General features: G+C 39.1%; 1 protein-coding gene across 1 annotated transcript in view; it reads right to left on the reverse strand.

Annotated features, from left to right (window-relative positions):
• Positions 1-164: 164 nt before the first annotated feature.
• The window catches only part of LOC106888480 (mediator of RNA polymerase II transcription subunit 27-like), a 65,546-nt gene continuing 42,263 nt past the window's right edge, over positions 165-23,447 (reverse strand). Inside the window, exon 4 of the mRNA XM_014942732.1 lies at positions 165-276. Within this exon, the coding sequence (XP_014798218.1) occupies positions 165-276 (112 nt within the window). The remainder of the gene's footprint in view (positions 277-23,447) is intronic.

A 23,447-nucleotide genomic window follows, 5' to 3' on the forward strand; every position in this document is an offset into this window, starting at 1 on the left:
GTTTAAAGGTGAAATTCTTTTTATCGCTCATTTGCCTAAGAGCAAGAAAGATCCTATAATCCTGTGACAAATGAAGAACAGTATGTTTCTGGAAAAAAATAATCTTTAATAACCTGCATTTTAGGAACAGTAATTCAATCTCTTAAGAAATCCATCTCAAGGGATTAAATGATCCAACTCACCAGAAGCATCGCCGAGGTCCCATTTGGCCGGGATAGCTGGATGGACATTTCAGGGAACATCCTATCAATGCGATTGATCACATCATCAACATATCTGCCAAACAAACCAAAACAATAGAATTAACACACATGCTCTTTGCCACAGACTCAGGCTTTCCTGAATTAAGCATAATTCAAAAAGTTATTGATAAGAGGAAACAAACCAAAGCCCTATGTAAGGTGTTCTGAAAACTACTCTGCTCTTAAAAACATGCACTCACTCAATTTTTAGTCCAAATCTGTCACCCTCAAACTCTTGCCAATATATTTCTATACTTTTGCCTCAGGGAGTTGAAGGATCAAAATAATTCTTCCAGCGTAAGAATTCATAGGTTGTCACCTCCTTACCCTCTCTTTGATAAACTAAACAGATAGAGATTTTCTCAGTCTTCAAACTTTTTTTTTCTTCTGAAACTTTCCAATTTATTTCACGCACGGGTGACCCTAAAACTGGCTAGCACATTCCAGGAGCTTCCCTGGGGTGATCAAACACAGAGGTGAAATAACATCCTTTCTGCTGGGTAGGATCCCTCTGCTCTTGCAGGCCAAAGGGAGCAGGAATACACTTGTCCTGGTTCCTGGTATCGTATTAAGAGCTGACATCCATTAACAGCAAAACCTTCCTTTCAGAGACCTTGTTTCCCAGGACACATTGCCCCATCCCATGGGCATGTCTCATCCTTCAGCCATTCCTCTGGACACATTAAAATGCACAGTATTTGCTTTAGCAGAGTTTACAGGACAGTCTGTATCATCTGTGCCCTCATCTGTCCTCCAGTCCTACTTTTAGTTCTCCTGAAGAATGCAGAGAAGGCAGGGGCACTGCTGCCTTGGTATCATATGCATCTACAAACTCTGCAACTCCATCAGATCCATGAATTAATTTATTGATAAAACTGATTACATGTGAGCCCATATCAGTGCTCTGAAAAAAAGATTTTGGAAATATTGGTTGCTCCAGTTAGCTTAACAGTAAAACTGAACAATCTAATTATTTCCCTTTAGCCTGCGCAAAAAAAAGACAAAAAATGTTGAATTCTTGCTCTTCAAAGTCATTCAGTTCTAATGTTAGTTGCTAGTCCCGCCGCCCCCAAAAAACAATGAGGTTCTATGCTCCAATTGCTACTTTGCAAGGGATTAAAAATCATCAGAAAAAATAAAATAACATCAAGAAAGCTACACTTACACAGCTGGTAGAGTCAGCTCCCTTTGAAAAGTAACAAAAGAATGGAATTAGTTATGACAATTTTGCATAAAAATCTTAATCTGCACCTCTCGTGCAGAAAATCCTTCCCCCATTCACTGGAATGACTCATTAACAGCTCACTTGCTGATAAGCAAAGTCAAAACATCCATAAGCCAAGAACTTCCTTAGCACAGTGAAAAAGGAGACGCGCAAGACACTGCTTCAGGATGAGTGAGTTACACACGGACAGGACGCACCTCAGTGATTTTAAACGGCACTCAATCCCATGCTTTTTTTTTTTTTATACAACATGAGAGTTCATACTATTTCATAAACACAATTACCAGGCTCCACAAATAAATTCTCGTGTCTTCTCGCCTTGCACGCTATGATGCAGACCATTGCATAACTTAAGTTTTCTAATCTTCCAAGCTTTGGGCAATAATAAGTTAAAACAAAAAAAAAAATGAAGTTACATAAAATAAGACACTGTCACAGTCTATATGCATTAAGGAAGGAAAAAGCCAAGTAATTTTAAATTACATAAACAACAGTTGGGCTTGGGCATTTAATCTGCTTAGGTCCTTCTGAAAAATGCCAGTGGACACGTACATTTATCCTTTGAAAATGTGATCCAGGCTGGCTTGGAGGTAATCAGTTCTTCAACTCTTTCTTGGATATAATCATTTGTTAAATGTAAAACTTGTCTTGACCACCTGCCTTAAAACTTGACTCAAACCCAACTGTCACTTCGTACTATCTGAGCAGGATAAGGCAGTGCAGGGAATTCACAGGGACCTCGTGAAGAGTCTTCCCTTTCAGCGAAATCAAACGTACAGCAAAACAGAAATTTTCTAATTTGTATTAACCAGCTCCTGAAAGAACTTAAAGATGAGTTACTAAGATACTTTGGGCTTAGAAGCCTGTTAATGTTGTATCACTCTTCATAGGTCATTTGACAAAAAAAGAAAATTAAAATGAAATACATTTTACTTCAGCAAGGCTCAGCAACTCCACCAGGACCCTCCACACAGGAGCCTTTTGCTTTCTCTTCTCAGTCAAGAGGGTGTCAGAGAAAATCCCAGATCAATGTAATAAAAGAGCACTGATGTATGTAGCATTATTTTGCCCCTTTGCCTTTTTTCAAGTAGACAACAGGGTTTCCTAAGGACACATCACAACAGAAGGATTCTTCAAAGATGCATATATAATTACTAAATTAGCCTGACTACATGGCGGCCTCAAATATAAAATGACAAACAACCTAATCTAAGGCAAAATTCTTCTACAGCTATGCCCTTCAGAGAGGACATCTGGTAAAACATCTTGCAAAGGGATGGATATGATAAATCAGATGCAGCAAAGTAATGTAAAAGTGTAACTAGTGACGACTTTAGAGAAAACTGAAGAACGTATGATAAAGACAAGATAAAGTGCACTCCTGAGGCTGGCTGCAAAGAGGGTCAGAGAAAAAGCTACTCTCTGGAACTCATTTTACAGAACTGAAATACATTAATTTAGTGCCAAAATAAGCAGAGTCACAATTTACACATCTCTGCCCAATCAGTTTCAGCTCAAAAATATGATAGTTCCTATTTATGTTACAGAACCTCTTACACAGTCCCAGAGAGGCGTAGCAATTGAAGACGGAGAAAAGTCTAATTTTACTTTGCCAATAAGCACTTCTAACTTTTAACGTACTTACCACATCTCAGTTTTCTTGTACTTATAAAAGATGCTGGTTGGAATGAGCATTTACAAACCCAGGAGAAATAACGCAAAGCAGAGAAAAGCAAATGGAAATAGACTTGCTCAACCATTTGGCATATCTTCATCTTAAGAAAAAAATAATCATGGGATTCTCAAAAATAAATACCAGCTAAAGTTATATGGTAGTAGCATCCTCTCTTGACCTAGAACATTGTTCCACCCAGGAAGGGTTGAATAGAGCACCTAGACAAACTCCCTCCCTATTGCTCCTCTATGAGGCAAAGGGTGCTCCAAAAGGTTTAAAGACAGACCACAAATGACTGCAGAAATCATACCCAGTAGTCTACATATTCAATTACAGCACAGTATTTAAACTCTCCATATACAAAATTTGTACCAATTTCCCTCTCCAATTTCATTTTGTCCTTCTCTCCTCCACGACACAGATTCATTATTTTTGAGAAAGTTTTAAAATTATATTTTTGACAGAAAATGACATTTTAAAAATGATAAATGGTATCATTCAGCAGTATGTATCTGAATGTGCCAGTAAGATCAGACCTGACATCAGATGCTCTTCAAGGCTGTCAACACTATAGATTGTTTTCATTTTAATGTAGTAGAATACTTTCTTCCACGAACATGCTATATTAATACTGCAAAAGTCAAAACACAAGATTCTACTTCATGAACGTTAGCAATGACTAACATTAATTCAAAATGTTATGCTCCAAATGAAGTTGTGTTATGAACATGCAGAAAAATCAACACTGGAATAAAGCAACAGAGATATTCTTTGAAAAACCTCTCTGCCATTTTGTGTCTACATAAATCCTTTAGTCCCTTATTAGAAGAATACAATACAATGCCTGGAACAGACAGAAGACACTTTTGAAGCCAGTTAGAAAATAGTATTTATAAGGGACTAATTAGTTATGGAAAATGCTAAACGAGAAGTTTCAAACTAAACATCAAGTTGACAAGGTAGAAATAATTCAGGAACCATCTTTGTAGATGAACGGTTTTCTAACATCTCTTTGATTCACACAAAGGCCCCCCAAAAGACAGTAATATAGGAAAGTAATCCATTATAAATGCCTTTCAATTCCACACTGGACAGATGGCTTAGTTATCTAATGTGACCTCTCTTCTTCATTTTTTTTTTATTTATTTTTACTGGATTAGATCCAGCAATCCGATGTTAGTGTGATGTTTAACAGCTTAGACAAGATTTAAATAGCATTTATCCCACACAGTGTTTAACTTGCATGCTGTTCATTTTTTCCACTCAATACAACAATTTAAAAATTAGAAATATAGGTATTAATAATTTTCTAAGGAGGTCTTTCAGAAGAAAGAAAATTTCACTAAATGATCTTGGGAAAACAGAAAAAGAGAGAGAGACAAGTACACATTTGTAATACAAAAGAGCGTAATCTTTCCCATACACTCAGTGGAAAAAACACGACATATGAGACAAAGAGAAACTCTACCAATCTGTTAAATCTGGATTCTTGATATCCTGGACAGCAATCAGGGAAAATCTCCACACATTCTCCCACTTAGTAGATTACTTGCTCCCAGATTTTTGGTTTTTTGGCTTTTAGTTACTATTTTTCAAGACAGCTAATAATTTTTTTTCACATGTCTGATATTTCAGAAGTAGGGGTTGATCCTGCAGAGTCTTTTCTACATAGCTAATAAAGGCATCGGTGCAAAGCGCCTGCCTGCACTTTACTAAGACCTATGGAACGGCTGGTTTTTGCAGAACCAGACTCAATATATAACTTAAGGCTTTTAGCAGTGGCAGGATTTTAAGTCTTACACATTTTATAAAGAGCCTGAATAGTTTTCAGGCAACCTGACCAGAAGAATATTGTATTTTAAAACATACAAGGTAGTCACAGTTCTAGTGCGTTTTACTAATCAATGAATTAAAGTTTTAATTTGATTCAGCTACCTGCTGAGCAAGTCTCTGCAGGTAGCAAATTCAAGTTGATAGAAAGCTTTTCAGAAGCATCAATTAACAATAGTTATTAAAACAGTGACCTCTGCCAGCTTCTGTGAGATGACACTTCCTGCTTGGCTAGGCAATGAAGAGCGTGAAAAGAAATTCAACAACTCTCATGCTGAGAACGCGACTTCAAGTCTCAAGACTAAATGAGACAGCTGGCACAATCCGTGACATCTGTGCATCAATCCTGGAAGTCTTTGCCTCCTTCCTCAAATTCCACAGGTTTTGTGGTGGTTTATTTTTTTAAATTGTTAATTCAGGCTCTTGCGCTTTTCATCTCTAGAACCTCTATAAAAACGCTCACGTTTCCTGGCTCTGGTTCTAAAATCACTTGCTTGTTTTGATCAAATTCTCCTCCAGCTATACACTTCCTTGCCAGGCTGCCTTCTCTTACAGTTGTTAACACCGTCCTCTTGTTCTTTCTGAACAAACTGCTTCAGTGGTTCCTTCTCTCTTCTCGCCCAGTTTCCAGCTTTCTGTTGGTGGAAGACTCCAGCCAGGCTCCTCCTGGCTCGTCTTGTTTCCTTCTGTTCCCTTCCCATCTGCACACCAGCTCCGTCTTCTGCTACTCCTTCAATGCCTCCCTTCCTGCTGTGAAATCTTTATTCATCACATGTTATAAAGGAAAAATGTTACCTCATTCAAATGACTGACTTCTAACTACCATGAGGTAAGCTGAGGGCACAAGGGGCAAAACCTGCGTCTCTCAATTTATACAAAGCTTTTCAGTCTTGGGGCTACAACACACGATCAACATGAGGGAGTTTTGGGCACTGGAGTGTCTTGGTAATAAGGATCCACAGGTGTGGAAAGAAGCAAACCAGAATGTGTAGATTGCAAAGAACAGATTTGCTACAAGACTTTGGACAAAGGTCCTAAAGAACAAAATTGCTAAGATTCAAGCTCAACTCCTCCCCAGCCTGCGGTGGAAAAGTGAGACACCACACATCTCAAAGCGCTGAAAGATTCAAGTCCAACCCCGCAGGAAAGCAGCTTCCCATTTATTCTTGCAAGTTAAGCTTGTTTTCAACTTTGCCGGGGATGTTATTTCGGTCATAGAGGAATTACGTTTCATTATTGAGTGGATGCAAAAGATTAAGTTATGTGCTTAAATAGTCTCGAAGTGTTTACATATAAACACAGGGTGGTCGGCTCCAAAAGCATATGCACATAGAGCTGTATCAAACACTTAACCATCTGCACTTCTCACTCACAAAAGGCCAAACCTGGTACAGCACTTCAGGATACATGCGAAGTCGTTTGGACAGTTCTCCAGAAGCCAAGGCAGAGTGTTTTTAGGGTTGGATTTACAAAGACATTTAGAAACCTGAGGCTGTGATTCAACAATTTTGAGACTTCAGCACCAATAGTGACATAAGGCTCTGACACATCCCCTCCCGCACGCTGCAGTGTACGGCCCCCGCAACTCTGCTCTGCTGGAGGAGCTGGATCACACAACTGATCTGGCTTTTAGAAAAAAAAAAAAAAAAGAAAAAAAAAAGAACAAAAATGCATTCGTTTAAATCTAAACCAGTTTAGTGATTCAGCTCCCTGTGTGGCTGCACATGTTGTGTGCCAGCACAATTCCTGCTGGGACCACACATCGCAGGCCAGGAATACTGTACACTGGGGTCATGCTGTTACAAACGATAAAATACTGGTTTATGGTAAAATGTGTTACTTTTACTGCATCGTTTATACAACAACCATAATTCTGAATTCTTCAGCACTACTGTGAATCCATTGATAAGTGATGTGGTGTAAACCTGCAAGGAATGTCCTCAAAGGTGGGAGCTGAGAGCGATGCCACAAACGCACACGGGCTCTTGAGCTGAATGTTCATGAAATGCAGACCTGCCCCTGAATCAAAGAATCTCGGGACAGCTGCATATTTAAGTTAAATATGAGCAGCTCTTTAATGCACTCTGAAAACATGTATTTTGTCAGTGCACAGTTTATTATTTAAGACGGAGCAGAGACACAACTGTTCACAATATCCAATTCCAGTGCACCACCTTAAAAAGCGTAACTTTAAAAAGGAAAACTTCAAGTTATAAATAGAGACCTTGCAGTCAAATTCACGTAGATATTTTATTATATTGTTGAAATAGTGTTCTTTGTATGATGTGGAACGCTCTTCCAAATGCCTTTAATTCACAGCAGTAATCAAGAGAGGAATATGGACATTAGAATGTGTGAAAGCTGGTTAACAGAATAAGCGTGAATCTACTTTACAGTCCTCACCAGGTCTTGTCTGAGCCTGTTACTGGTCCGTGCTTTACAGAAAACATCATTAACTCCTTTATACGTACCTCGAGAGGAAAAACAGCCCTCCCTAACTATGAAGCATCAGTGGTAATAGAATTTCACCAGCAATACTTCACAGCACATATGCATTGTTTGTATTTCTACTTCTTCATGAAAGTAGATGTTGCTCCACAGCCCAACAATAAACGCTAACAGTAATTTTCAGGGGCCTGGATGAGAATCAAGAGTTATTACATCAGTGTTTATCTACAAAGATGGTTCTTGAATTACTCCTAACTTGTCAAGCAATTTGTGCCCCACCTGTTATGGTATGCCTAAATGTGCACGCACACATACATGCTTCCATACAGTAAAGCTGTGCCAGAAGATCTCAGGAAAAGCTCAAGTCAAGAAATCCAGCTGGCCTTTACAGAAAATAGTTTGCACAAACTACACACAGTTCTCTGTGCTGGGGGGTGAGAGATGGATAATCTCCACCTCTCAGAGTTCAACTGAGGTTGCTTGGGTCCACACTGCCCAGTGAAGCCACCTCTCCTGCGCTCCCTAGTCAATCCTGCAGCAAGGAAGAGAGGACTCAGCTGTGACACCCTGATGGTCAGTAAACATGAGACGGTGCTTTGACAAAGGGCTCAATGCACCAAGTTCAGTCTGGCTTGTAGAAAAGATGAGGGGATGACCTGCTCAGCCAGATCCCCAAACAAAAAGGGGCTCCCTGTGGATGGGAAAGGTCCCACCGTGTGGACACAGTGGCTGATGGGATCCTGATGCTGTATGTTACTCCATGCTGTCATTCCTGAATCCATCCTTCTAAAGCTCTAATTCAGTATTTTCTAACATGTTATTTTCAGCTCTGCTATTGAAAAATTACTTCAATAGCAAAGTCTTCTCACTTCCTTTGTGCTTTATTTCTCCCTCAACAGAGCAGAAATTACAGTACTTACCTCCTTGTATGAAAAGCAACAGATGATGCATGATACCTACTATATATCTATACCTATCAAGAGCAGCAAGATTTTACCTTTGGGTGGAAAGATTGATGAATAGGAAACATACCACATCGTGCACAGTTAGACCTTTTTATACACTATGCTTGACCGTATGACAAGGCACTGCTGGAAGAAAGAGATCTTAGCAATCATTTCTGTTAGGCACAACAAGTCCCAGAACCTTGTGAAGGCAACACAAATTCCAGAGGATGGGAGAAAGGGAGGAATAAGGATCTAACCCTCTGCAGAACAGCTAACATATCAGAACAGGAGAGTAGAGCAGACCACTTCATATGACAGGTTTTGTTTGTATTAGTTAAGTTACCAAAGCCCTGACATTTTCTGCTTTCAAAAAATGTTCCCTACTGAAATGACACCGTTGGCTTGCAACCAGTATCACGTGGCTTTAAAAAATCCTTTAAATTCACAAAAGCTCAGTACTCTGAAAACCTGTCTTACTGGTAACTTCAGCTGAAGGCACAACAGCTTATTGTCTCTGCCATGTCTGCATCCAATGCAGGCACCAGCATGTGCAGCAGAGCTTCAGCCATCATTACTTCATGTGCTGTGTTGTGCAGTTACTGACTCCACCACATCTAGTCTTTCATGACCTGTTAGAAACTACTGAGATGAAGATACTCAGCTTCTACACAAAATGGTTTCATTCCTACAGATCCAAGCTAAGACATAGTGTTATCTATTACCTTAATCTGCACCAGACTCTGTGATCACCTACTTTAAGTTTTCTTAAATTTTCATAATTAGTCCTGATTTTTTTTCTCTCCAGGATTATGCTCTGACCAAGTATTTCGATCTGCCTGTGATACTACAGAGATAAAAATCTATCTTAAAACTCAGAGGTTTATCAAGAGACTCCTTCAAGGTCATCTTCACACTCCAGTACAAAACCTGCATATAACAAGTACAATTAGGCATTTATAAACCCAAGACTCTCCCAGTACTAACAGTTAGGAGAGAGAAGCCCTTCAAAATATTTTTTTCTAAAAAATACACTTTCATCACTTCTTCCTCCAACATGACAAGCTGTTCTTCATTTGGGATTTTTATAGGGCTCATGGAAATTAATTGCATGGCTTCCACTGAAAGCCAATGTGGGGGAGGAGGGCTAATTCCCTTAAGCAAATTCTCTGAAAAAAATTCTCTCTTGAAACAACAGAGTCAGTTAAAGGAAAGGGCTTCTCCTGGTGGTCACTCAGGCTTGCCAAACACGGCCCAGAGACCTCAGCAGAGCGACTGCAGAAATTCACCACATCTTTTTGGCCATTTTCCCACCCTTGTAATCAGGTTCCCTCTCATCCCATGTTATTTCCCCCTGGCACACAAGGCTCAGTGTGCAGCCCCAGCAGAGATCACACAGGCTTTATGTTCACTGGGGCTTCCTAATACCAGAGCCTCCGCTCCACCTGTGTTTCTCCGCTGCATGGAACAGGCAGAGCCGAGTCTGAAGCACTTCATGGGGCTGAACCCTGGACTGAAGCCAAAGTACCCACCATCATAAACAAATACAGGTCTCTTCATAAGTATATTTTTCTACCTGCATCGCTTAAAATCACCTGCTGAGCTTCCCTAAAAAAAATTAAATATAAACCAGCATTTATGCCAACTGTATCTAAAGTAGAACTTTTAGAACTACCGTGGCTGATGCTCAGCCTATTAAAAAATAATACAATTCTGTTTTATGCCAACTGTATCTAAAGTAGAATAACCCTTTTAGAACTACCGTGGCTGACGCTCAGCCTATTAAAAAATAATACAATTCTGTTTATGTAAGTATACTAACAGAAAAAACTGCCTAAGTGAAAAACAAGGAATGAAGATCTCCTTAGGTAAATACCAACATGGTTATTAACACTGCCCAGCTTTGTTCCCAGGTACGTTTCCCTAATTCTGAGCATCCACTTCATGAATATCAAGCTGAATGTCAAGTTGGTTACTCAAAGTAAAGAAATTCCGTATTGTCAGATAATTTCTAATAGTAACTAGGTACAGACAAAAAAGTCTCTGTGCACTCCCAGCCCTTAATTTAAAAAAAAAAAAGAAAAAAAATAGAAAAACTGCCCTCTGTAATGTGAATGAGTGGCATGAAATAATCCACATTATTAACACTGCCCAGGTACGTTTCCCTAATTCTGAGCGTCCACTTCATGAACATCAAGCTGAAAACTCATAAAAAGCAAGTTCCCTTAAGGAATGTCAAGTTGGTTACTCAAAGTAAAGAAATTCCATATTGTCAGATAATTTCTAATAGTAACTAGATACAGACAAAAAAGTCTCTGTGCACTCCCAGCCCTTAATTTAACAAAGAAAGAAAGAAAAGAAAAAAAAATAGAAAAACTGCCCTCTGTAATGTGAATAAAGTGGCATGAAATAATCCACCACCGGATGGGTCCATGGGTACATGGTCCAAGCACGAACTCGGACTCTGGCAGAGTGGCATGAAATAATCCACCACTGGATGGGTCCATGGGTCCATGGTCCAAGCACGAACTCGGACTCTGGCAAATCTCAAAAGTTCTGGTACAGAAGGGACAATAAAAGATTTCTTGCAGACTCCAAAGACAATTCCAGCCTGATCAACCTTTTCTAATCAGCAGCCAAAGTGTCTCGCCTGTCTGTCAGTGACAGTGGCTCTCAGCAGGGAGTGGTTTATTATTCTAAGAAGATGCTCCTAAAGAGAGGGTCAGCCATGAATCACTACCATGAGAAGATTTAATTAGATTTTTACACTGACTAAAGACATTGCCTGCACACTGACAAAATTTTAAACGTGGAGATAAATGTTAGTGTATTTTAAGGCAAGGTTACTTTTGGATTTTTTGTTTTACACTTACTATTTACGTTTTTCCTTTTCTTGAGATGGCTGTTCACATTATACAGTTACACTGTCCAAGCTTAGAGGTTTCTTGTAAAGAATAAAAAAATTCAATAATATTTTAATTTAAAACTTTTTAGGCAAATCTTCTGAAGTATTCCACCCAACAGAATGCTCTAGATTTTCCTAGAAAAAGGTCTGATGATGGCATAAACTAAAAACACATACCAAAATAAATAAAATAGATTTCTGCTTCATCACAGAGTAAAAGCTACAGAACAGTTTGACATCAAACACATTTACAATATATACCAATGTATTATTGTAGTATGATGTTTTAATTAAAAATATACTGTATAAAGCAGAGAATGGGACTCAGCTATATTAATACATATAGCTGCAAATTAACTGTGTTAGCAGACAAAACTTCCCTTAAGAGTAACCTTATATCAAAGACTTTTCTAAAAGCAACCAGAGGAAAGTTGAAGTCAACCACAAGAGCCAGGGCTATTACAGCTATTCCGATCATTAGGAAACTGTTACCTCAAACTCATGCTGCTACCAGGATGCAGGTTCACCTAGTAATGTGACCACAAATTATATGATTAATTAGCTAGCACGTAGCTACGGAGAGTCAACCAGTTGAAGCTGATGCCCTACAGAAACAGACAGAATATTACCAAATGGTATCTATCACCTCTAAAGATTGTTCTGCAGTTATATTTCCAAACATCAGTGAATTTGCAGATGTTTCAAGAGAGCTCTCCATTCATGCTCACTTTGCATTCACTCCTTACTGCCTTGACACGTTTCTGTATTTGGCTTTTGTTTAACCATTTAATTATTGACTACTACAGGCCGCCCAATTAAGGTGAGCCAATTGATAAGCCTTCTTACTCCAGCTACAGGACGCATCACGCTCACAGGATCTCATCCTGCTGGGGGACTCCAACCACCCCAACTTTCCACAGAGCACCAGAACTCTTGATCCCCAGGTGTAAGAAATCAGGAAAGGGAGGCAAAAGACCAGCATGGCTGAGTCAAGACCTTCTGGTCAAACTAAAGGGCAAGAAGGAAATGCACAGGCAGTGGAAGCAGAGACTGGCATCCTGGGAAGAGCATAGGGACGCTGCCTGGTTGCGCAGGGATGGAGTTAGAAAGGCCAAGGCACACTCCATAGGTATTTTTAAAAAAGAGACAAAAATATTAGCTGTTGGTTGTACTGTATAACTATTTGACAAAAGACAAACATTGCACAACGTCTCTGAAAAGGAAGCATGAAGATGGGAAAGCAGAAAAAGAAAAAATTACTAAAACCAAATCAAATGTAGTTATAGTTTCATCCTCAGGTGCACTAAGAACTTCTCTGCTTTAACCATCTTTCTGCAGCTCATCCCATTATACTGAAAACAGGCTTCTTCGTAAGCTGCCACGAGTGAGAAGTCAGCAACAGCACAAGACACAAAATAGAGGCAAACAAAACAAAGGGTTCATTTTACTCTTTTCAAGGACTTAAAAAAAAACAACCCTAAACTCTAAAACATTTGCTTAAACACGTGTGTGTACGTAAGCTTCCCAGTATCACAGGGCAGTCAAGGAGCACTTTCCATCCTCACATGCCACACTGCATCAGTGCTGACATCTAGAGAAGCTCCAGGCTCAAACAAGAGCTGGATTTTTCTCAATAGATCCTATCCTTCACACTCAGGAGATGGACATGAACTACTTATTTCGGATTTGAAAGCAAAGAGTCAATGTGGATAGACCTTTTGTGAGAGAGAAAAGTTCTTTCCAGAAATTCTCCAAAACAACCAAGCAGAGCAAGTTAACAGAGAAGGAAATATTTGAGCAAAAGACAAACATTGCACAACATCTCTAAAAAGGAAGCATGAAGAGGAGAAAGCAAAAAAAAAAATTTACTAAAACCAAATCAAATGTAGTTATAGTTTCATCCTCAGGTGCACTGAGAGCTTCTCTGCTTTAACCATCTGGCAAAAGACCAGCATGGCTGAGTCAAGACCTTCTGGTCAAACTAAAGGGCAAGAAGGAAATGCACAGGCAGTGGAAGCAGAGACTGGCATCCTGGGAAGAGCATAGGGACGCTGCCTGGTTGTGCAGGGATGGAGTTAGGAAGGCCAAGGCACACTCCATAGGTATTTTTAAAAAAGAGACAAAAATATTAGCTGTTGGTTGTACTGTATAACTATTTGGCAAAAGACAAACATTGCACAACATCTCTAAAAAGGAAGCATGAAGAGGAGAAAGCAAAAAAAAAAATTTACTAAAACCAAATCAAATGTAGTTATAGTTTCATCCTCAGGTGCACTGAGAGCTTCTCTGCTTTAACCATCTTTCTGCAGCCCATCCCATTATACTGAAAATATCGTAAGCTGCCACGAGTGAGAAGTCAGCAACAGCACAAGACACAAAATAGAGGCAAACAAAACAAAGGGCTCATTTTACTCTTTTCAAGGACTTAAAAAAAAACAACCCTAAACTCTAAAACATTTGCTTAAACACGTGTGTACAAAAGACAAACATTGCACAACGTCTCTGAAAAGGAAGCATGAAGATGGGAAAGCAGAAAAAGAAAAAATTACTAAAACCAAATCAAATGTAGTTATAGTTTCATCCTCAGGTGCACTAAGAACTTCTCTGCTTTAACCATCTTTCTGCAGCTCATCCCATTATACTGAAAACAGGCTTCTTCGTAAGCTGCCACGAGTGAGAAGTCAGCAACAGCACAAGACACAAAATAGAGGCAAACAAAACAAAGGGCTCATTTTACTCTTTTCAAGGACTTAAAAAAAAACAACCCTAAACTCTAAAACATTTGCTTAAACACGTGTGTGTACGTAAGCTTCCCAGTATCACAGGGCAGTCAAGGAGCACTTTCCATCCTCACATGCCACACTGCATCAGTGCTGACATCTAGAGAAGCTCCAGGCTCAAACAAGAGCTGGATTTTTCTCAATAGATCCTATCCTTCACACTCAGGAGATGGACATGAACTACTTATTTCGGATTTGAAAGCAAAGAGTCAATGTGGATAGACCTTTTGTGAGAGAGAAAAGTTCTTTCCAGAAATTCTCCAAAACAACCAAGCAGAGCAAGTTAACAGAGAAGGAAATATTTGAAACAACCTGAAAACAAAGAACCATCCTGTTTAAAGCATTATTTTAAGATCTGTGAAGAAGAACTTCAGCAGAAGGTATTTGAGAGATTTGCAAAATGCAGATCTTTAAGATCCAGTATAAGCTGACACTTTGATAAAGCAATTAATAGCAAAAGAAAACTGATTAACTTGCATAAGAGCTTGCTGGTGGAGGACAATTCCTAAGACACAATGAAAATTAAGTGGCTAAACTACATACAAGCACACGAATAGATGTTTCAACCATGGCACTGCAGCCAGATGCAAAAGTACACAGCAGGAGAGAAAGAAGGATATTACAACACTCGAGCTTCAATTTAAGAATTTCTACCCCCATTAATGACTTAATAAAAAAGAGAGAGAAGACAGCAATTGTGGAACGGCAAAAAGAAATTAGTCGCAGCAGATAATATTTTAGCTGTACCAGGAAAAATTATAATTGATTTTCTGTCTGTGGTGTTAAAGTTGCTATCTTTGTACTGAAAATAAATTTTCATTTTAAAAGCATAATCACATGTTAAAATAGTCCTACCTGGCATTTTCTGTCAACAAGCTCATTTTACAAGTGGCATACAAGAGCCACCATTGCTCTGTCATGTCAAGAAATTCGTTTCACTTCCTTAGAAACACCTAAGATTAGATAGCATTAGATTTACTTATCGTCTATTATGCTGTAAAATCACACTGCTGAAGAAGAAACCTTTTGTCTAAATGAAGAGCAATTTTCAAAGTAGAAAGGCTCATGGCAGCATCAACATACAAACTGCTTTTAAGCCAGATTTTAGGTTAAAAAGATGATACCAATATTATTTTAAATCCCAAGTACTCCTCCCTGTAGCAGTCTTTTGAGTTAACTCATCTGTTTCTGTATTTTTTTCTTTTAAACAGGCTCCTATAATATACATGACTACTTAATATTGTTTCTCCAAAAAATATCTGCTTTCTCCCTCCATCAGGCACCCCCCCCAAACCCTCCTTAGAAGAAGGTTATTTTTAAGATGTAGGTTTTGAGCAGAGCTGTTTAAACTGGAACAGCACTAACTGGACCTCTAGAAGCCGGTGAACTGCTTTGATGACAGCTACAAGTGTAGTCTTCCACCCCTGGAAGTTCTCAGGATTCAGTTAGGCAACACCCCAGCTAATCTCATCTAGTTGTGACAAGAGACCATCTTTGAATAGGAGGCTGGACTAGATGACTTCCCGAGAAGTCCACCAACTAGAAAACTCCAACTCCACCTCCAACTAGAAATCAAAGAGGATTCAGAGTTTAGAGTCTGGAGCACCCACTGTCTACTGGACTAGAAAATACAAAAAGCTGCAGCGGGCAGAGGGTTAGCAGAGGTGGTACCTGAGTAAACAGAGGGGAGAACATCGAGCAATTACAACTACGGAGTCTATTCTGTGCGCTCAGTAGACACATCGCACTTCAGTAACTGAATCACCAAACCAGTGATTATCAACCAGCAATTATTCCCTAAACTTTCAAATTTATGGGTTACTTGCTGACAGAACACCTCAGAGACATTCAGCCTAATATCCTCTCTTCTTAACTTAAATTTAAAATTGAACCACTAAGAAAGGTAAAAAGCAGTAAAGGTTTAAACTTAGGCATTATTTATAATAAAGGTAAAGCACTGTTAGGTACAACTATGATTCCTCAAACTAGGATTCTGCCATGTGGCTGATTAGCAGCCCCAAATTTAGATCCAAGTTTGATGCATCTTTCAGTCCTTCACAAAAGGCTCTTCTATAAGACCTGTCTGCAAGGCACATACAAATTTGTCATGAGCAAAAGCATCATCTTTGCTGAGCAACTGTCAAAATGCGAAAGCCAAAATGAAAGAAGGTTCAGCATGTAAAATAGGAAAGCAAAACAGCCTGGTTTTTAGCTCGAGGGGAGCTCAGTTTTATAGTGCTATTTTGGACACAGATATTAAATTCTGACTTAAAATACATCAAAACAGTAGGGTATTTTTTGCCACTTCTAGAGCACATTTGATTTTAACACCAAACAGTGAATGTAACAATCAGCAAAAGAGCTCAACAATTTAGAGACTCGAGAAGTCTAGGGATCTTGACACAGACTGACAGGCTCCAGCCAAGCTTGCTGTGTAATTATTTCATGTGTCTGCACTTTGTCTTCCATCACTGAAATGAACACCTGAAGGCAAGAACACAAAGGATACGGAATAATACATCACCACTCATTTATCAGAATGAACGCTGACAGTGGATAGTTAGAGCTTCCTATTAGGTCTTGCAAGTAGGAATTATACAGTCATTCATTCTTCACAACGTGTCACTCCAGGACTTTGAATGTTGTAAAAAATTAACCGGTCTTCAACAACTGACAACAAAAGACACAAATCCCGACTCTTCCTCTCCATGAGGTACCATGAAGGTATCCAGCCTTATAGCAAATGCATTCTCTTGTGTCCCAGCTTTGTACAACTGTTACTCGAGTCACTCTCCGCACTCCTGCACAATTCCTAGATGATACAAATCACATAGTTCACGTGGGGAAATCGAGGCACAGAGCAACTCAACAAAACAGTAATTTGCTCTGCAAAAAACTTAGGAATGTCTGTATCTTTAAGTGCTCCCAAACATACACGGTACACTATTTCACAATCGTGTTTTGTGAGGGATGGAAACCAGATATTATAGGCAAAAATGGAGCACAATGATCATACACAGAATGTAATCTTCATTTCATTCAAGGTGTCCAGGTAAACCCAGCACAGGTTAAATAAGCAATTAACATCTGTTAATAGCGATTAACAGATGATCTTTGTACCAAACTCTTACAAATACTATTTTGGGAAAGAAAGTAAGAGCCACCCTGAGCAACACAAAATAAACATTTAATTTCAGTGCAAAAATTGCTGCATGGAGATGCTTTTGGTTGCTAAAATTAAAGGACTTACTACAGGATTCCCCTGGCCATGACTCACAGGCAATAAAGAAAGGGCACGCAGCCACAGAAGAAAGTCAAAACTAAGTCAGCCAATGTTAACAAGGTCTTCCCTGGCCATGGTGTTTTACTCCCTACGTCCCAAAGGTAAGAATTGGGGAGATAAACTAATAATGAGGCAACTGTATCTATGTCCAATTAGAAATGTGCATTACACTATTAATACACTTGTTTTCAAAATGACATACACATACTACTGAGTAACATTACTGAAATTACAGTGTTACTCTTTATTAGGTAATGCCTATACAGCAAAAAGGAAGTGCTTTGTAAAATTACACCATCAGGAATGAAAATAACAGTAGACCAGCATCTATATAGGGATGAAAACCCATTCTCTTCACCCAGTGAAACTTGTAATGATTGCATTTTATTTATTTTTCTCCACTGGCAGTTGGAAGAACTATTTAGCAAAATAATTGTACCAAAATACTTCAAATCATTACAAATGAAGATTATGTTTAGAGGAAAACTCTATGAAGTCATCAGCTGGAATTTGCTACATAAGCGTTTTCATTTAACCCATCCTTAGGGTTCCTTGTAAACACATGAATACCCACAGAATGCCCTAAAGTGAAATGAAAAAGTAATAACAGTTATTTTTAACATCAAGTAAACAAAGTAGAGCAAAGCAGTTCTCTGACTGTGTATCCCTTCTAGTGATAAAGGACATTTACCTTCCTTTCTCAAACTGAGAAACCAGGTGGGTTGATGGGTGCTGGACCCAGCCCTGGAGGCAGCAGGGCCAGCCCACCAGCTGCTGGTGTCCCCAGGGAATGGAAATGCCACCTTCTCCCCCAGGTAAACCCCAGCTGCAGCTCGGTACTTAGGAAAACTTCCCCTTTTTGTGGACTCACTGTCAAAAACATCAGGGGACCTTCTAACTGCTTCTTTTTTTTTTTTCCAGGTACGACTTTCTTTTCAAAATTTTCTTGCTGTGAAAAGCTTCCCAGAGCTTCCTTCTCCTTAAAAGTAGAGGTTTTCTACTTTAAAGTACTTTTATCCCCCTTCACAGTATAGCTGTTGGGTTTTCCTCTCAAATACCTAAAAGTACACTGGAATCATGAAGATGTACAGAAATAAAGTCACTAATAAATACATTCCCAATATGTTCATATTATACAATATGATTATGCCATAACCCCATTCTTGCTAAGCCAAAATACACAGACCTTCTCTCTCCACCTTATTACAGCTCAGCTTTTTCTGCTCGTCATCTCTGACACAGGAATATACAACCAATGCAGATGGAAACACTTGCTGTAATGCCTTTCTGAAGTTGGCAAGCGGCAGTTTTAATTTATTCTTTTCAGATTGATTGTCTGCTGCAGTAAAGCAGCTTCTAATCCCCCTTCCCCAAATATTAAAGCTTAAAAAAAAAAAAGTTAAAGCAATCATATGATAAAATCACAGCTTTAGTAAAAGCTTTGATATCATTATTTAGTTCATACAAATTTCCTCTCTTATCTAGCTTGTTCTTCACTAATTAGTCCAACCACTGGTAGTGTGTGTTCCTTTTTTTTTTTTTTGACACAGAAACAAGCAGTTAAACTAGTATTTATAGTCTTTAATTACACATTAAAATCTTCATCCTTAACTTTCTTTTTCACTGAAAGTAGAGGGATTCCCTACAGTGCAATATTAGTGTTCGCTCTAAATGCTGCAAGGGCATCTTCTAACGGTTGGGACTGTGGAAGAACTTTTAATTAAATTGCCACCTTTTAATGGCATGGTTCTCACACAAACATTACCTTTAAGGCAAACATACATCAAAGAGTCAGAAATTTGCTCTTTTACAACAAAACTGCAATCCCCAGTAACGCTGACATTCGTGAAGGGCTACACACTGCTCCAGATCCGTGCGTGTCCTGGAAAATGAGGATGCAGATCAAGACCGATACACGGCCCAGGGTTTCCAAAGAGATACAGCATTTTTCCCTCCCAACTACAGGGTGTTCCAACTAATCTTCAGCAAAGGAGATGGGAATTATTTCAAATCACTGCCCTAAGTCACACCAGGCTGAACATCACACTCGGAGCAATCCTATTTGGGGGATTAGTTTGTGCAATATGATACCAAAATATCAACAGCGACCAGCCCCAGGCCTCTCTTGGTGAATGTCTTCAAGACAGATGTGTTCATGGAGGTGTTCACCACAAGGACATTCGAGCTATCAGTCCATAACAGCTCACAACACACTAGTAAGCAAAGCTCTACACGCTGTAAAGAAATGATGAAATCTTAATTACACACACGCTCTTTCTACAGTGGTTGAATAAAATATTTTTTGAAAAGTGAGTAAAAGAGATTTTTCCCTCGGTGTTAAAATACACTGTAAAGTTTTACAGAGGCCCATTTCAATAGTTTACTAGGGCTAAAGCAACACCCAAGATCCTTGTCTCCTCTACTTGTATGGATAGGTATTATCATCCTGTAATAAATATCATAAGGAACATTTGGCTTTAGTCAAAAATCTTTTCTTTGGACAATCCGTGTTGATCAATGCCTGCTGGTTTTTTGTAATTACTTTGTAAGAAAATACACAGCTGTATAGTACTTAATGGAATTAAATGAAATTCAGCATATAACCATAGCCAAAAAAAAAAAACATTGATCTGGTATAATAAAACAAAGAAGATTATCACAGAAACCCCTGCTGTCAGATATATCAACATATTAGGAGATTAGACCAAGATTAAAATTTTTAAAAGAATCCTATTTTTAAAGATGCACAGAACAGCAAAGGTGTTGACTCAGTACTGAGTTACCAAGAGTCATCAGGCTCAAGAATGGCTGCTGTTACAAAAGAAATAAAAAAAAAAACTCCCAAAGTCATCATTGTACCTAAGTAGTGGCAACACAGAGTACCCAAATGACTACTGACCTCTGGTGACACTTAGTGAGCTTCCCCAGAAGTCACTCTATGACCCACCTACTGACTATGGCAGGAGGACAGAGAGCACTAAGCAGGGAAGTGCCTCCTCACCCCATTCTTCAGGTCACATGTACTGGGACCAAATCTGCTAAAAACCACAATAGTTTATTATGGAACTGCTCCCTCTTACCAGTATAAGGGTCTAGTTTGGATCCTACCCAACTCCTCAAGTCATACAGCTCTATCTCTGGGGGCTCCAACACTTTTGCTGATCTGAGACAAACAAATGAAAATCCGAAATATATTAAAACTGTAATAGGGTTTCTCCTATTATCTGAATGCTGGTCTAAAACTTTTGGAGTGATTCAAGTTTAAAACTTAAAACACAATTGGATTTATATTGCATTACACTATGCCATACGAAAATTTAAAATTGCCATGAGAGGATGAGGACAATGGTTTTAAACATTTAGATTAGATATTAGGAAGTAATTATTTCCTGTGAGGGTGGTGAGACCCTGGCCCAGGTTACCCAGAGAAGCTGTGGCTGCCCCATCACTGGAGGGGTTCAAAGCCAGGTTGGACAAGGCTTTGAGCAACCTGATCTAGCGGGTCGGAACTAGATGATCTTCAAGGTCCCTCCCAACCCAGTTATATGATAAGCCAGAGATGCAGAAGTGGGCTATGGGTCCCAGGAGCTATCTGTTGTAGGATGGAGTGCTATCTTACATTTTTATCATCTGCAAACTTTAAAAGCAGATCACATTTTTTCCTTAGATTTCAAATTCTCATTAAATCTGTGTTGGTCCACTATTCAAAATTGTCCCGAAATAAAGAATGTACATACATCATTAACAAAGCACAAAAAAGGACAATCAACTGACCTCAAGAGCCCCACAGACCAAGGAAGGAAAGAAAGAAGGGGGAAAGGAATCTAAATAATCTTTGGTATCTAAACAGGTTACAAAGGAAGTGAAAACAAAGCAGAGACATAAAACAAACTAACTGTCCCTAAATAAAGAATGCACATACATCATTAACAAAGCACAGGAAAGGACAATCAACTGACCTCAAGAGCCCCACAGACCAAGGAAGAAAAGAAAGAAGGGGGAAAGGAATCTAATCTTTAGTATCTAAACAGGTTACAAAGGAAGCGAAAACAAAGCAGAGACATAAAACAAACTAACAGCATCTTATTTTAAAATTTACCTCTTAGACTGACATCGAAAGTTCGACTGGATTACCCCCTTCTCTCCTTTTTGGATCAGAGCTTGGTAAAGTATCTTTGGCTATGAACAGTAAGATGACTAATCAATGTTAGATCCCCGGTAAGTTATTGGATTTGATCTCCTTGGAGTTGCTAATAAAGCCCCTCATGAATCAAAACAGATTTTTTTCTTTCCAGTTAAATTATATTGAGTGCTAAACAGTAAATGCTACATAATTAGAAGAGACAGATTGCTATTACATTTAAGAGCAGACTTCTTTCCCCCCGCCCAGTATTTAAAGAGTGCTAAACAGTAAATGCTACATAACTACAAGAGACAGATTGCTATTACATTTAAGAACAGACTTCTTTCCCCCCGCCCAGTATTTAAACAAAACAGTATTTAATCAAAAGAAGCGCGGCCAGCAGGTCGAAGGAGGGGATTCTCCCCCTCTGCTCCGCTCTAGTGAAACCCCCCTGCAGTGCTGCCTCCAGCTCTGGGGCCACCAACATCAGAAGGACATGGACCTGTTGGAGCTGGTCCAGAGAAGGCCACGGAGATGATCAGAGGGGGCTAGAGCCCCCTTCACCACTCTGTGCCTGAGAACAGCCAGCCACTGAGTTCTACAAACCATTTGTCACTGCCGTTGACACAGACCATTAAGAAAAAAAAAATTATCTCTCTTTAAAAGCTTAGAATCATCTTTCATCCCAATGACAAGGGTTAACTCACTTGGGTTACATCTGAAAGCCAGAAAGAACAACTTGATACCCGCATGCACAGCTGTTCTCTTGATAGAAGTTCAAGAAAGTTTAATGATGTGTTATCACCTAGGAATTTTCCCTTATAATTTGTAATACACTCTGGGTTCCGTCACGGCAAATGCTTCCCCAGCTTTGGGATCCGAGTGTCCCAGCTACTGAATCCAAAAAGAACCAGATCAGTTCCCAGCCGTCTACTAAATGTTGCCATTGAGTTTATGGGTAACTTAAATCAGAATTTCTAACACCATGGTGGCAACATACTTTGTACTAATCTAGACAACCTGATTTCTTAGCTTTCAGTGGTGGGGAGTAACTTTTGAGAAGAAAATGAAGCTGTAAGGGTTATGTAATTATAACTGTTCCTCCCATGCCCTAGGATAGACTTTAATACTTCCTGTATTTAAGGAAACTGGAAATACCCAAAGGTGTCACTAAAACTAAAACAAAAAGCGAGCTCTTTCTCTCTCAGGGTCCAGTTTCATTTCCATAAAACAACTTGTTTAAGAGCAACTGCTGTCATCTCTGGCTGGTAGGCAGAAAGGAAACCTGAAGAAAAGTCCAAAACCAACCAAAACACGGCTGTACCATAAAATAACTTGAAACTATCATCTTTTCAATAGCTGCTGAAATTCATTATGATCTGAATTTCTCAGCATTTCTCTTCCTGTAACAAAGCTGTCAAAATATTGGTTTCCTGTTTGCTCATTATTCTCCATTATACTCTACATTGTTTGAAAAATTCACCTGAGGACATTGCTATTCTCTGAAGCAGTGTTGTAGGCAGCAGTTTGGATAGGTTCGTATTATTCTGTAGTTTTCCTTTAAGGACAGTAAATATTACATATATGCTCTCTGTATTCCTTTGAAAAATTCTAGGGGAATGCACTCAACTGCATCGTTACATCAAACCCCTCCACCACCTCTATATTTAGAAAAGAATGGAATACTAACCCCTGGAATGCCCAGCATGGATTTTATAATTGAAATAGATTTTCCTCAAGGGAATGGACAAACAGTCACTAAACCACAGGTTTAATGAGCACAATTGTTTTTACCAGAGGTTATGAAGAACTAGCACTCTACCTCACTGGATTAACTTTGGGAGTCAAAACACCAATATTTGAGTGGGGAAAGCCTGAATTTTTGCCCTTCTGTGCAAAATTATGGCTTATTAAAAAGCAAGACAATGAAACATTTAACGAAGACTGACCATAAACACTACCACCAAACACATGGGCAGGAAAAAAAAAAAT

This window comes from Calidris pugnax, unplaced genomic scaffold (assembly GCF_001431845.1).
Source record: "Calidris pugnax isolate Ruff unplaced genomic scaffold, ASM143184v1 scaffold102, whole genome shotgun sequence".
Classification (NCBI taxonomy): Eukaryota; Metazoa; Chordata; class Aves; order Charadriiformes; family Scolopacidae; genus Calidris; species Calidris pugnax.